The sequence below is a fragment of the Giraffa tippelskirchi genome, chromosome 10 (assembly GCF_054371585.1).
Source record: "Giraffa tippelskirchi isolate mGirTip1 chromosome 10, T2T-mGirTip1v1.2.pri, whole genome shotgun sequence".
Classification (NCBI taxonomy): Eukaryota; Metazoa; Chordata; class Mammalia; order Artiodactyla; family Giraffidae; genus Giraffa; species Giraffa tippelskirchi.
The window spans coordinates 20,480,994-20,496,755 of NC_137284.1; the positions used below are offsets into that span (position 1 = coordinate 20,480,994).

The 15,762-nt window shown below is 43.3% G+C and overlaps 1 protein-coding gene across 5 annotated transcripts; it reads left to right on the plus strand.

Moving 5' to 3' along the window:
• Nucleotides 1-561: 561 nt before the first annotated feature.
• On the plus strand, nucleotides 562-15,702 carry TMEM218 (transmembrane protein 218). Of its 5 annotated transcripts, none has more exons than XM_081535160.1 (5): nucleotides 562-628; nucleotides 6,625-6,702; nucleotides 7,958-8,157; nucleotides 9,260-9,362; nucleotides 14,295-15,702. In XM_081535160.1, exons 1-5 carry the CDS (start codon nucleotides 617-619, stop codon nucleotides 14,427-14,429), a joined length of 528 nt encoding a protein of 175 aa, XP_081391286.1. In that variant the 5' UTR covers nucleotides 562-616; the 3' UTR covers nucleotides 14,430-15,702. The 5 variants fall into 5 exon arrangements, with proteins under 5 accessions (XP_081391286.1, XP_081391287.1, XP_081391290.1 ...); XM_081535161.1 differs by having other exon boundaries at nucleotides 6,628-6,702; XM_081535164.1 differs by having other exon boundaries at nucleotides 562-596; nucleotides 6,628-6,702.
• The last annotated feature ends 60 nt before the right edge of the window (nucleotides 15,703-15,762 follow it).

Below are 15,762 nucleotides of genomic sequence, written 5' to 3' on the forward strand. Positions count from 1 at the left end.
TTTCTCCAAGATGGTTCTCAGGGATCCTTAATGACTGGGTCTGACCCACTCTCTGAGGCCTAATTTGACTTGATCCCAAGTCCTTTGGTCCACGGAGCCAGTAGGACTTGAACTGTGATACCCACTAGACTCCGAAACAGGCGCCAAGGGGTTGCCTGGACTCTGGGCCTCACACCGGCTGTGCTGTCTCCATGGTAACAGCGCGGAAGGCGTTAAAAGCAGCTCTCTTCCGCCCAACAACCCGCCCTCCGGCGAGACTGACCAATGGTCCCTTGGGTTACCTAAGGGATGGTGTGATTGACAACGGGGTGGGGCGAGCGCCTGGAGCCAGAAGGCTTCTATTCAATCGAACTTGAGGCCTGTCCCAGGACACGCAGGCATCGACCAATCAGAGTGCGTAACGGAGGGCGACGTGCCCACCCACCACGCTCCGTGTTGCCTGGAGCCGCGGCGACGTAAGCAAATAAGCGGAAATTGGGGAGTTAAAAGAGTGGCGCTGACTAGCCAATCCAGAATCTCCTAGATGAAAGCCCACTTGTGATTTGTCATGAGTAGACCAAAGACCCTGTGGGCTGAAACTGGCTGGGCTGAGAGGCGTGAGTATGGGACCTGGGAGATGGGAAGCCAGGTGAGCGGGGTGGAGGTGAGGAAAATAGGGGCGGCTGAAGAGAGGACAGAGAATGGCAGGGATTGTGGCTTACGAGGGGCTGGAAAAAGGCTGGGGACGATGCCGGGCAGGGACCTCTCAGACTACCATCACCGCTGATCTGCACCCTGTGATCAAAACCTTAATTTCTCTCCCAACTACTGGGAAGTGGCCGGGCGAACATTCTGAAGATGAGACCTGGGGGGCACTGTTTTCCTGTTGCCAGTTTGAATCAGCGACTGGGCTGCGAAAGTGTTCCCTCTCCAGTACTGTAGGGCTGCCTTCTGGGGGGCCCGGGTGGTGTGGATGACAGACAGGCTGTGGTTGCGCACTTTCAAATAGCAACAGCACCCAGGAAAAAAGGGTGGAAAGATGTAATCTGGATCCACTGATCTTCCTTTTCTATCATCGCGTGAAGAGATGATGCCACATCGGTGGCATTTTGGTAGTATGCCAGTTGATTTTTCCCAGACTTGCATTTGATTTCATTACAAGAGTAGAGGCATTATCCTAATATTTTAAAAGTCAAACCATATTGAAGCGTTTAGAGTAGAAAAAAGTGTGAAAATTCACCCTCTCCCACCCAATTATTTTTGTAGACTTGGAACAGCTATAAAGGTAAATGAAAAGGAACCCTCCAGAAAAACAGTTCACTCCTGTAACCCGTTCTTTTCGTTTTTCTTTAAGACTTACTTTTTATTGAGGTAACATTGGTTTATAACATTGAATGTTTCATGTGTACAACATTGTGTTTCCACCTCTACATGCTCTACAGTGTGCCCACCACCAAAAATTTAGTTTCTATCAATCACCCTACGGTTGATCCCCTTTAGTCATTTTGTACCCTCCCCCACATTCTCCTCTGATAACCGCTGCTCTGTTCTCTGGATCTCCTTCTTGTTTTGGTTTACTTTCTTCATTTTTGTTTGTTTATTCCTAGTATGAGTGAAATTATGTGTTATTTATCTTTTTCCACTTCCTTCACTTAGCATAATAACCTTAAGAGCTATCCATGTTGGCATGGCAGGATTTCATCATTTTTAATGGTTCCATTTTATATATGTATATATGTTCCATTTTATATATGTATATATGTTCCATTTTATATATGTATATATGTATATATGTTCCATTTTATATATGTATATATGTATATATGTTCCATTTTATATATGTATATATATTGGTGGCTCAAATGGTAGAGAATCTGCCAGCAATGCGGGAGACCTGGGTTTGATCTCTGGGTTGGGAAGATCCCCTGGAGAAAGGAATGGCTACCCACTCCAATATTCTTGCCTGGAGAAGTCCATGGACAGAAGAACCTGTAGGGCTACAGTACACAGGGTCCCAAAGAGTTAGACACGATTGAGCAACTAACACTTTCGCTTCATCTATATATATATATATATATATATAGATGAAATTTCATATATATATGTGTATATATATATATATATATATATACACACACACACCCAACTTCTTTATCCATTCACCTGTTGATGGGCACTGAGGTTGTTTCCACATTTTAGATATTATAAATAATGCTGTGGTGAACACAGAGTTACATATATCTTTTCAAATTGGTGTTTTCATGTTCTTTGGATAAATGCCCAGAAGTGGGACAGCTAGGTTTTTTGATAGTTGTATTCTTAATTTTTTGAGGAATCTCCATACTGTCTTCCATAGTGCCTGCGTGTTCCGTCACTAAGTCATAGCTAACTCTTTGCGACCTCATGGACTGTAGCTCTCAGGCTCCTCTGTCCATGGAATTCTCCAGGCACTGGAGTGGGTAGCCATTCCCTTCCCCAGGGGATCTTCCTGATCCAGGGATCGAACCCGGGTCTTCTGCATTGCAGGCAGATTTTTTACCATCTGAGGAAGATGGCTAACCACCAGGGAAGCCCAGTTCTCAAAAGAGGGTTGAAAAAGCCTTGTATATTAAATAAAAGGCTTCCTAGGTGTCACAGTGGTAAAGAATCCACCTGCCAATGCAGGAGACACAGGAGATACCAGTTCGATCAGTGGGTTGGGAAGATCCCTTGGAGAAGGAAATGGCAACCCACTCCAGTATTCTTGCCTGGAGAATTCATTTTATATGTATATTTTTTTATCAAGCTTTACTCAATACTTTAGCTAATAAGGGAAATAATTCCAATAAGGGAAATAATCACAAGCGTTATGGCCACACTCAGTTAACAAGATAAAATGAGTAGATGTTCACTCTTTCCCCACAAAAACATTCTGTACTTTATCCAGCCTTTCCTTTCTATGCTTAGTAAGAAAATGTATGGTTTGGTTATAACGTAACAAACTTCATTCTTATAAGAGGTTGGGGATATTCATCTCAATACTTTAAAGCTGTACCATGAACAGAACCCAATGTCTCACGAACTTTCATGTTTCTCTGGAGGAGTGAAGGGCAATATTTCTAATGATACCAGCTTCAACTGCCATTTGCCCTGTATTCTAGGTGTTAGAGTTGGTACAAGTCTTACAGGTAATTTGTGTAATATCCAAAACAGCAGCAACTACACTTAACTAGTTATCTTGCTAAGGGCAGTACCATCAGTTCAGTCAACCAAGCAGGAAACCTGAGTTACCTCTAATGCCACCTTCCTAAGCCCCTTCCCATTTCCATAGCTAAGATGAAGCACAGACCTGCCTCATCTCTTATCTGGAGAATTGCAATAGTCTCCTAACTGGTCACTAGTCTCTGTTCTCTGATCTCAGCTCATATGTACCCTGCTACCAATTACCTTTTTAAAAATTAATATTTATCTCAAAATTTTCAAAAATAGTGAATATTGCCCTGGAAATTATAACAAAGACCTATGCACAAACAACTAGATTAATAAACATTAAGTTTTTTCACTCATCTGCTTAAGTTTTTTATTTTCAAGAAATAAACCATCACAGATTTAGTTCAGATCCCTTGGTTCTCTTTCCTGGCCCATTCTCCTTCCTTCCTCCCTCCCGAGAGACATACAATCTCCTGAAATTGTTTTGTGCCATTTATGCCCATGGTTTTATGTTTACTGTATATGTGTATCTCATAAATATATAATGATTTAGGTATTTTTTTAATTTTAAAGATACAAATAGTATAGTACTGTGGGCTTCATTCTGCAACTTGCTTTTAGACTCAATATTGTTTTTTATTGGGTTGACCAAAAAGATCATTTGGGTTTTTCTGTAAGATGTTTTGAAACACACTTTTTGGCCAACCCAGTAGATGCATTCATGTCAGTGCAACTAGCTCAAGTTCATTCATTTTAAGTTGTCATGAGTATATAATACCCAATCCCCTTACTGATGGACATTTAGATTTTCTCAGATGTTTTGCTATCATGAACACCCTTGTTCACATCTCTTTATGCCAGAGTTTATTTATCTAGGCTTGGACTTCCCTCATAGCTCAGCTGGGAAAGACTTTGCCTGCAATGCAGGAGACTCGGGTTCAATCCCTGGGTCGAAAAGATCCCCTGAAGAAGGAAATGGCAACCCACTCCAGTTCTTGCCTGGAGAATCCCATGGACGGAGGAGCCTGGCAGGCTACAGTCCATGGGGTTGCAAGAGTCAAATTTGACTTAGCAACTAAACCTTCACATGGTTCTTTAAGGGGGTGGCGCTGCCCCTTTGGTCATTTTGGAGTTTATGAGGGCACTTCTGGTTAGTAGTGTGATTTTGGAGGCATTCCTGGGGTTTACAGAGCAGGACTGGGGCTGGTGGAAGTCCTGTGATACCCTGGACAGCCCATCACCATGAAGAATTGTCCTTCATCCTGTACAACATCCCAAGTATCTCACAGGATACTCATTTCTAATATGAACCCAGAATCTAACTCCATTTTTTGTATAAGCATAATGTGTCTTTTGGCACAGTTGAACATAGTAAAATTTCCAGGAATGCAACTCTAATGTAAATCAGGGGGAAATTATACTTATTTGTAGTTTGGAACTCTTAACAGAGTCGTTCATCACTATAGAAAACCCCGCAACTGAAGGCAGCCCAGCCCGTGGTATTTGAGTTGCCGTAAAACACACCTGCATCAGCCTGCATTTGTAGCTTTTGCGTTCATGCCGATTCTAAGTTTAGGTGCGAGCATCTGAGTGCGGTCCTTCATTATGTATTCTAGTGTAGTCAGCCTGAACGCTTGTATATTTAAACATATGCTGTTTTATTACGAATAACTTTCCATTTAAAATTGGCTTCTGCATATGATATAAAGCAGAGATCTGGTTTTATTATTTTCTGATTGGATAATCACTTATCCCAACACTGTCTGTGAAATCCTCTACCCATTGACTATAATAAAGCCAACTCTGTCCTGTGCAAAGTTCTCCTAAATGCGTGGCTCTGCTTCTGGGCTTTCTGTTTTGTTCCACTGGCCCATGTGTCTTTATGCCACTATCACACTGTTTTAATTACCGTGGTTCTGTAATGTGTCTTGCAGCAGTTGGTAACATGAAAGGCAAGTTTTCCATCCTAGTTTCCAAAATTGTTTTCGCTATTCTTGGGCTTTTGCTCTTGCATGTGAATTTAGGATTGATTTTCAAGTTCCACAAAAAACTATTTTGAGATTTTGGTTAGAATTGCATTGAGCTGATAATTTAAGGAAAATTGAGTTCTTTGAATATGAAAACCATCCCGTCCATTCAGGAACATGGGTTATTTCTCTATTCAGGCCTTTAAAAAATATATATATCTTTGAATAAAGTTTTATATTTTTTGCCATAAAAATCTTCACATCTTTTGTTGGATTTATTCCCACTTGCCCATATATACTTATTCATACATACAACCCTTTTATTGCAAAAGTTTCAAATATATTCAAAAGTATAGAAAATAGTATAGGAAAATTAATATATTCACCACTCCAGCTTCAACAGTGAATTCATGACCAGCCTTGTTTTATATTGACCCCTTTCTCCTCTGTCCTAGATGATTATAAAATTCCTCGACATCATTTTCTGTTATTTGTGTTGTGTGTGTTTGTGTATTTGTATATTAGAAGTAATCTTTTAGTGATATAACCACATCATCACATTAAAAGAAAAAACATTATTTTTCACTTAAAAAATAAACAGTGATTCCCTAACATCGTCAAATACCCAGATACTGTTCAAATTTCCTCAGTCATCTCATAAAAGGTTTTGTATAGCAGGTTTGTTTGAGTCAGGAACCAAACAAGGCCCATATATTACATTTGTCTGGTATGTCTCTTCAGACTTTCTTTGAAGTGAACTTTTTTTGAAAAATGAAAGTATAAGACACATAGTGAAAAATATGCAAATCAGAAGTGTACAGCTAGATACAGTTTAACAGAATTAACAAAGCTGTGTAACCCACACCCAGCTGAAGAAACAAAATTTCATAAGCACCCCAAAGGCCCCTTTAGTCACTTCTTTCTACAAGGCAACCACACTCCTGACTTCTAACCCCCAAATTAGTTTGAACTGTTTCTGAACATTGTATACATGTTATTACACAGTGTGAACTCTTTTGCCTCTAGTTTTTTATACTTAATATTTGCAAAACTTACCCACATTGCTGGGTATAGTTGTAGTCTATTCATTCTTGCTACTTTTTACTCTTCCATTGTATGAATGGATAAGTTGTACCTATAATACCAACTCTTTGCAACCCTATGGACTGTAGCCCACAAGTCTCCTCTGTCCATGGAATTTTCCAGGCAAGAATACTGGAGTGGGTTACAATTTGCTCCTCCAGGGGATCTTCCTGACCTAGGGATCGAACCTGAGTCTTCTGCATCTCCTGCATTAGCAGGAAGATTCTTTAACACTAGTGCCACCTGCGAAAGCTCACCTTATCTATTCAATTGATGTATATTTAGGTCATTTCAGTTTGTAACTATTTCTAATAGGTCTGCCCTGAACTTTTGTGCATCTTTTAGTGAACTTTTAGATATAGCCAAGAGTCTCCAAAGTGCTAATAACAACTTACACTCTCACCAGCAGAATACAAGGCTTCCAGTTACTCCACATTTTTGTCAACACTTGGAGTTGTCCATCATTTTCATTTTAGCCATTCTGGTAGGTATCTAGAGGTACTGTATTTTATTTGCAATTTCCTAATGAAGGAGATGGGAATACCAGACCACCTGACCTACCTCTTGAGAAACCTGTATGCAAGTCAGGAAGCAATAGTTAGAACTGGACATGGAACAACAGATTGGTTCCAAATAGGAAAAGGAGTACGTCAAGGCTGTATTTTGTCACCCTGCTTATTTAACTTACATGCAGAGTACATCATGAGAAACGCTGGGCTGGAGGAAGCACAAGCTGGAATCAAGATTGCCAGGACAAATATCAATAATCTCAGATATGCAGATGACACCACCCTTATGGCAGAAAGTGGAAAAGAACTAAAGAACCTCTTGATGAAAGTGAAAGAGGAGAGTGAAAAAGTTGGATTAAAGCTCAACATTCAGAAAACAAAGATCATGGCATCTGGTCCCATCACTTCATGGCAAATAGATGGAAACGGTAGCTGACTTTATTTTTCTGGGCTCCAAAATGACTGCAGATGGTGACTGTAGCCATGAAATTAAAAGACGCTTACTCCTTGGAAGGAAAGTTATGACCAACCTAGACAGCATATTAAAAAGCAGAGACATTACTTTGCCAACAAAGGTCCATCTAGTCAAGGCTATGGCTTTTCCAATAGTCATGTATGGATGTGAGAGTTGGACTATGAAGAAAGCTGAGTGCTGAAGAATTGATGCTTTTGAACTGTGATGTTGGAGAAGACTCTTGAGAGTCCCTTGGACTGCAAGGAGATCCAACCAGTCCATTCTAAAAGAGATCAGTCCTGGGTGTTCACTGGAAGGACTGCTGCTGATGCTGAAACTCCAACACTTTGGTCACCTGATGCCAGGAGCTTACTCAAAAGACCCTGATGCTGGGAAAGATTGAAGGCAGGAGGAGAAGGGGATGACAGAGGATGAGATGGTTGGATGGCATCACTGACTCAATGGACATGAGTTTGGGTAGGCTCCGGGAGTTGGTGATGGACAGGGAGGCCTGGTGTGCTGCAGTTCATGGGGTCGCAGAGTCGGACACGACTGAGCTACTGAACTGAACTGAACTGAATGACTAATGAAGTTGAGCACTTTTAACATATATATTGGCCATTTGTATATCCTCTGTCAAGGGTTTGTTCTTAGCTGCTTGATCTGTCAGTTCGTGAGAGAGACCTATTAAGATCTGTATTGATGAATCCTCCTGCCACACCAATCATCAGAAGTTTCCCAGAATGAATTCAGACTTTCTGTGTCTGACCCCCTAGGAAACCCAGGACCATCCAGAAGCCCAGCAGTACCCATCACACCAGGACCAGCTCATCGCACTGTGCCCAGGGCTGCGCTGCACCCCCCACATGGCTGGCACAGTGCTCGGCGTGGGGGCCGGCGTGTTCATCCTCGCTCTGCTGTGGGTGTCGGTGCTGCTGCTGTGTGTCCTGCTGTCCAGAGCCTCGGGGGTAGCTAGGTAAGGCTTTCCCTCCAGCCGGGAGTCCAAGGTAAAAGCAATTAGATGTGAAATTGCTGACGCTCATGAAACATTTAGAATTCAGAAGCTCATTGTCATTACCGGCAGTTGGAAGGAGTTGCATTTTAACCTCTTTATCATAACCACTGACTGTGTTATTTATACTTGGAAGCAGAGGTGGGAGGAGAAGGGAGGGGGTACATGTCAGCTCTCAGCATACAGGAGATGAGGACATAGGAGATGAAAAGAGAATCTGCTTTCGCTGCTGCTTGAGTTTCTTGGGGTCACGCATGTACATGTTTCTTAATTGTTGAGACTCATGGCAGGTGCTGGATCCAGCCCCTGAGGCTCCAGACCAGGGCCCCGGGAAGCTGAAGGGTCGTGGATGACTTGGGCTGGTGTTGACTTAAAGAATCAGGGCATAAACTGACTCTAGGGACACTGTAGAGTCATACTCCCTGGCCAGATTGTGTAGGTACAAAACAAGTTACATCATTTACCAAAGTTTTCTGGTTTCAAACACAGCAGTAGGGGATCAGGGAGGGGCCACTTTGGGTTTTCCTATGACCACACAGATGTCAAAATAAAAACTACCTATTCTTAACAGAGTACGATTGACATATATACATTACTATGTGTAAAACTGACTAGTGGGAACCTGCTGTATAACATAGGGAGCCCAGCTGGGTGCTCTGTGATGACCTACAGGGGTGAGATGGGCGTGGGTGGGAGGCTCAAGAGGGAGGGGATATATGTGTACCTATAGTTGATTCACGTTGTTGTAGGTTAGAAACCAACACAGCATTGTAAAGCAATTATCCTCCAATTAAAGATAATTTTTAAAAATCCCACCAATTCCCATTCTTAGGAACTTGGAATTCCCAGGAATAACAGGAACGCATCCCGCTGGTACCTGTCTGGGAAGAAGGGCTTTGGGAAGGAAGGGGAAAACGTTTCTGAATTCCCGTGGCGCTGGGGCAGCACGCTGGACCCTGTTGATGGACTGAGACAGAAGATGGGCCCCAGGGAAAAGCCAGGCCCAGCCTAACAGACTGGAGAGAACACTAAACCGTGCTTTTAACCCCCTGTCTTTGGGCCACAGGTTCTCCGTCGTTTTCGTGTTCCTTGGCGCTCTGATCATCACCGCCGTTCTGTTGCTCTTCCCTCGAGCCAGTGACGTCCCAGCCCCCGAGGCAGAGATGAAGGTAAAAACCTGGGTTTTGTTTTGCCTCCTGAGTTGTCAGTCCTCTTCCTCCTGGTCTAGACCTCCACCCTGCCCCGCGTGGTCCCCAGTGCGAGGAGGGCTGAAGTGTGTTCAAAAAATTACAAAGTTGAAACCAGGATGGGGTGTGGGGGCGACTCAGGGTGGGTTTTAAACTCCCTCCCGCGTCTTCCAGTGCCCACCGGCAACACCTCAAGGCAGCTGTTTGCCTGGATTTGGCTTCTGAGCGAGCGTGTGTCAGGAAGCCACCTCGCCGTGGGGCCAGAGACGAGCAGGCAGGCTCCCACTCCTGGTCGCCTTGGCTCAGCAACTCGGAAACTCGGATCCCAGGCGACATTAGGCAGTGCCCTCAGGTGCTAATCGACACGCTTTTTCATCACGTGTTTGGATTTTCCCACTGGTGGTGTGGAGGGAGTATTCTCCATAGAGAAGAGCCGAGGGGAAGGAGGAACACCTGCTGGGGAGGGTGGACAATGTAGCCGTAGATGCACTTCACACTAACAGCCTTGGGGGAGTTCCTTCCGTCCTCGTTTCCAGAACCAGATCTCCCAGCACCTACCTGTCTAAATGAAGTTTTATCATCTCTCTCATAGACCCCACCCATCCTGGTTCCCTCCTGACTGGGGCTATGGCTTTACCATGCATGGCTGGTCTCAGATCTCTACAGTCTTGATAGTCTCTACAATCTTGACATCCTGTGGCCCATTACTCTTTCTAGCAACTTCTTTCTGCTATTTCAATTTTTTAAGATGTAATGGTGGCATTTCCTTGGAGGTCCAATGGTTAAGACTTCACCTTCCAATGCAAGAGATATGTGTCCAATCCCTGGTCAGGTAACTAAGATCCCACATGCCTCGTGGCCAAAAAATCAAAACAATGTTGCAACAAATTCAATGAAGACTTTAAAAACGCTCCACATCACCGAAAAGAAAAAAAACTAAACAAAAAAGAAGTAACGGTGATAACAGCTAACACTGTTTAAGGGATCACTGTGTGCATTTATTTACATGCTCTCGTTCAAACCTCAGGACAACCCTAAGTAGCAGGACACAGGTACCTTAGTGTCCCGTTTCATAGGTCAGGATGCTGAAGCTGGGAGGGACTAGGATAACTTACCCAAGGTCACACATACACAGGAAGAGGCCGAGCAAGGATTCAAGCTGAGGTCTGTCTTCAAAATCTTCATGTTAGGGCCTCAACAGAATATCAGGGGTCATCACCGAGAGTTTAGAGGCAACTGTTTTGACACCAGACAACAGTACACAAAACTATATAACTTCTGAACTAGACTCGGCACCGCTTTCCAGTACTATATACATGACTGACCGTGGCAAAAGGGAGGAAATTCATTCTGAAAATTCCAAGGGAAATAATACTTAACCACACAAAACTAAGGCATTATTTTCATACATGCTGGGTTTTTTGGTCAGCATCTGACAACCAGTCTGACCATGGCAGGACGGTGACCAGTTTTCCTGTCTTAAATGGGGAAAGCGATGAAGTCTGGGTATTTCTGAATCACTGCGGATGTGAACACTGGAAGAAGAGCACAGAGTAAACCCTGTCTTGAAATCACTCCCACTTCCCTCTTTCCTCTGTCATGTGAGTTTCAGACCAGGAGAGCAGATTGGGCTTTTGAGCAAATTCTGTTTGTCAGCGCGGCCAGCCGAGATCGGAGTTCTCATTTTCAGGTTTGGAGCCTCAGCCCCGGTAGTGGCCCAGCTCAATACTGTATCAATAATACATGGCCTGGGCCTTCTGCACCCAAGGCCTGCTAATTGGCTAATTAAAAAGTGAACCGTGTCGAACAAGCAAACATGTAGCCCGCGAGAGACTTGTTCAGTCCCGGAGCCAAGGTCAAAGTCATGTCAGAGCCGTTTCATCCAACTGACCTTTGTGGTTTTTTTTTTTTAATAAATTTATTTTAGTTGGGGGCTAATTACTTTACAATATTGTAGTGGTTTTTGCCATACATTGACATGAATCAGCCATGGGTTTACATGTGTTTCCCATCCTGAACCCCCCTCCCACCTCCCTCCCCATCTCATCCCTCTGGGTCATCCCATTGCCCCAGCCCTGAGCATTTGTCTCATGCATCGAACATGGAATGGTGTTCTGTTTCACATATGATAATATACGTGTTTCAGTGCTATTGTCCCAGAACGTCCCACCCTCACCTTCTCCCTCAGAGTCCATAAGACTGTTCTATGCATCTGTGTCTCTTATTCTGTCTCGCATATAGGGTTATCGTTACCATTTTTCAAATTCCATATATATGCATTAGTATACTGTATTGGTGTTTTTCTTTCTGGCTTACTTCTCTCTGTATAATGGGCTCCAGTTTCATCCATCTCAATAGAACCGATTCGAATGTATTTTTTTAATGGCTGAGTAATATTCCATTTTGTATATGTACCACAGCTTCCTTATCCATTCGTCTGCTGATGGACATCTAGGTTGCTTCCATGTCCTGGCTATTGTAAACAGTGCTGCGATGAACATTGGGGTACACGTGTCTCTTTCAGTTCTGGTTTCCTCGGTGTGTATGCTGAGCAGTGGGATTGCTGGGTCATATGGCAGTTCTATTCCCAGTTTTTTAAGGAATCTCCACACTGTTCTCCATAGTGGCTGTACTAGTTTGCATTCCCACCAACAGTGTAAGAGGGTTCCCTTTTCTCCACACCCTCTCCAGCATTTATTGCTTGTAGACTTTTGGATAGCAGCGATTCTGACTGGTGTGAAATGGTACCTCATTGTGGTTTTGATTTGCATTTCTCAATAATGAGTGATGTTGAGCATCTTTTCATGTGTTTGTTAGCCATCTGTATGTCTTCTTTGGAGAAATGTCTGTTTAGTTCTTTGGCCCATTTTTTGATTGGGTCGTTTATTCCAACTGACCTTTGTTGTAAGCTGGCCGGTGGGGTAATCTCCAGAACAGCCCTCTCCCCTGGTGTCCTTGGATCTCAGTGATCACAGCGGAGCTTGGACTTGACAGGTGCTTTGTGCTTCTCCGCTGTATTAGTTACCCACTGCTGCTGTAACAAATTACCACAAGATCAGTGGCTTACAACACACATTTACTATCTTATAGTTCCACAGGCTAGAATCCCAAAATTAGCCTCCTTGGGCTAAAATCAAGGGGTTGGCGAGGCTGTCTTCCTTTCTGGAGGATCTGGGGAGAAATATTTCCTTGCCTTTTCTGCTTCCTGGGGCCACCCTTGGGCTTGTGGCCCCCTTGCTCCCTCTTCAGAGACAGCAAAATAGCATCTCTCTGTCTCTGCCTCCATCCTCACATCTCTGTGTCTCTGATCTTCTCTCCTGCCTCCCTCGACCTCTTCTGAGGAGCCCTGTGATTACACTGGGCCACCTGTATTAAACAGTTCAGGCCACCCTCCTTATTTTTTTATTGGAGTATAATTACTTTATGATGTGTTAGATTCTGCTCTGCAATGAAGTGAAGCAGCCATATGTACACATGACCCTCCCTCTTGGACCTCCCTCCCATCCCACCCCTCTAGGTGATCACAGAGCACCAGCTGAACTCCCTGTGCTATGGAGCAGCTTCCCACTAGCTGTTTTACACATGGTGGTGTATATATGTCAATCCCAATCTCTCAATTTGTCCTACTCTCCACTTCCCCCAAGAACATAAATACAATGGAATATTATTACCCCTAAAACGGAACAAAGTTGAGGCATTTGTAGAGACATGGATGGACCTAGAGTCTGTCATACAGAGTGAACTAAGTCAGAAAGAGAAAAACAAATATCGTATATTAATGCGTACATGTGAAATCTAGAAAAATGGTACAGATGAACCTATTTGCAGAGCAGGAATAGAGGCACAGAGATATGGACATACAGAATGGACAGTCTCCCTATTTAAGGTCAATGGATTAGCAACAGTAATTCCATCTACAACCTTAATTCTCCTTTGTCATGCAATTTAACACATTCAGAGTTTCTGGAGATCAGGATGTGGACATTGTAGAGCTATTATCCTATCAATCACAACCCTGCAGGTATTTGGGGATCTCTTCAGGTACTAGGTTCTGAAAGCTTCAGGAAGTTGCAATGTCCCTGGTCACTTGGTTTGTGTTCCTGCTCTATTAAGTCTGTAGATTAAACTGCTTTTTCCTGCCCAAACTTAGGCAGCGCCCTTTGAATCTGTGGAAAACAGAGTTCCGGCAGTGAACAATAGACAAATGGCTAGAGCCAATACAAATGACAGGCTTCCGTCAGCAAAGACCAGCAGCCCTGGGGTCTCAAGTACGACTGGCTGCCAGGCAGCCAACTGTACAAACTGAGACAAGTTTTCTTTCCTCTTAGTGTTTCAGGACCACAGGTAAGTGGCCATATCCCCAGCCCTTGGAATGCTGGGTTATGAATGTTAGGGTTCAGAACTCCTCTGGTGAAAGTTTTAGAGTCCCTTTTTCATTTTGAAAATGACCCCTCCTGAGTTGGCCATGGGTTGATGGCTTGGGGGTTTGAATCTTGAGTATGTGGGGGATTATTATACTATTGTATTTTTATACATGTTTCAAGTTCTCCATAATGAAAAGTTAACAGCCATAAAATAAGCCTTTCTGAGACCAAGTAAGCAAGGTTCTCATTCATTCTTTCAGATAACTCATTTCAGAACAGAAAAGAACTTGCCTTCAGAGTGTTTATGAATCTCCTACATCATGCCTATGTTTGCTCCCTGTACTTTATTAAGCCTCTTCATTAAGCTTCTCTTTATCTTGTATTTCTGGCTCAGTATGTTGAGAAAAAGGTTCTTTCTTATCTATTTTCAGGATGTTACTGGAAGTTATGAATATGGACACACCCTGGGCCCACTCATCAGAGATTCCAGTTGAGCACAGCCAAGGTGCAGATGTGACAGTAATTTCACTTTTAATGTTTCTTTCTCCAGATTTTAGATGCCTTTTTCATTGGCCGCTATGTCCTGCTGGCTTTCCTCACTGCCATCTTCCTTGGAAGTCTTTTCTTGGTTCTAATCCATCACATCCTGGAGCCAATCTATGCCAAACCACTGCGGTCTTACTGAGCCGCCTTCGAGAAAACCAAGACCTTGTTCTCCCCCTCGCTTTGATGTCACTGGTGAGCAGCAAGGTACTGTTCAGAGCTTTGTGTTGACAGCCTTCCTGCCTTAAGATCAGAGGATCATCTCTTCATCACGAAGACAAATCCGTTGAGTCCTGGCTTCCAGAAACAGGATTGCAGAATTGCCCCTGAGGAGAGATTCTCACCAGCTTAAGGGGGATATTGCTGTCTTCTCGGCACCTGTACCTGAGGTTTTCCACCTCTTTTGAAAAGGAAATAGTAACAGTGATCTGCTTAGGTTTTCGATCAAGACATCAGCAAGTGAATTTTGAGAAAAGGGGTACTTTAGCTTCTGCTGTCCAACAGATGGAAGAACTTGGTCCTTTTTGATAATATGTGAAATACTAAATTTCAAGGTCAAGATCATTTGGGAAAGAAAGACCCTCAAAGTTCAAAAGATTGTTTTAATATGGTGACTTGGAGACATATATCAGATGCCAGCTATGCAGCACTCTGCATGTCACACCATGGGGCTCCACAAAGGCCCTGGTGTCAATTCCCGCTGCCTTGAGAAAGCAGTAAACAGCAGCCAGAGGACTGACTTTCACCTCGATCTCCTGGGCACAGCTTCCTGAATCTAGCATTTCTATAGTTCAGGTTCATGGGGGGATTAGAGGCAGAGTTTGGAAACCTCAGTTGTGTGTCCTGCGGCTCTCTTTAGATTCTTCTTCTTCCAGTATTTGGTGGTCTTTGTTCCTTTATTTAGTTACTGTAAGTGTCTATGTTGGGTTATTGTCATCTCTTTCATCTTTGTAGCTCTTTCTCCAAAACTGATGAGGAATGTCTATCCCCAGGCTTAGATATAACTTTATACCTAAGTTCCCAGACCAAGTGAAATCTGTCATTAAATGGGATGTGGGGGTGAGCAGCTCTAGGCTCTTTCCACTTAGGGAGTCTCAACCTGGCACCCGAGAACTATTTGAAGGACCTTCTGGCTGAAAATTAAGAACCAGAAAACAAGTTGGAAAAAGAACTTTGATAGAGTACATGCTATATGCCAGCAGTGCACAAGTCTTTTTTTTTTCCCCCTCCACAAATGTAAATGACAAGCCTGTGTGTTAAGGGCAAAAATACACTTTTGTACAAAGGGTATTTTAACTCGGCCTGCCTTCTGTAGATCCCATAACTACCGGCAGCGGTGAAGTGATGATGAATCACTTTATATCTTTATGCTCAAAGCAGTCATGTCCAACCCTTAACGAAAAAAAAAAAACAAACCCATAAGATTGGGATAAGAAATAGAAGGCTGAGAGGGTACAAAATCGCAAAATGAATTT

Bases quoted from the DNA above. Each gene is read 5' to 3' on its own strand.
- TMEM218 (XM_081535160.1), top strand. The intron at 6,703-7,957 runs GTAGGTATCTAG...CTGACCCCCTAG, and splicing joins TTTTCATTTTAGCCATTCTG to GAAACCCAGGACCATCCAGA. The intron at 8,158-9,259 runs GTAAGGCTTTCC...TTTGGGCCACAG, and splicing joins AGAGCCTCGGGGGTAGCTAG to GTTCTCCGTCGTTTTCGTGT.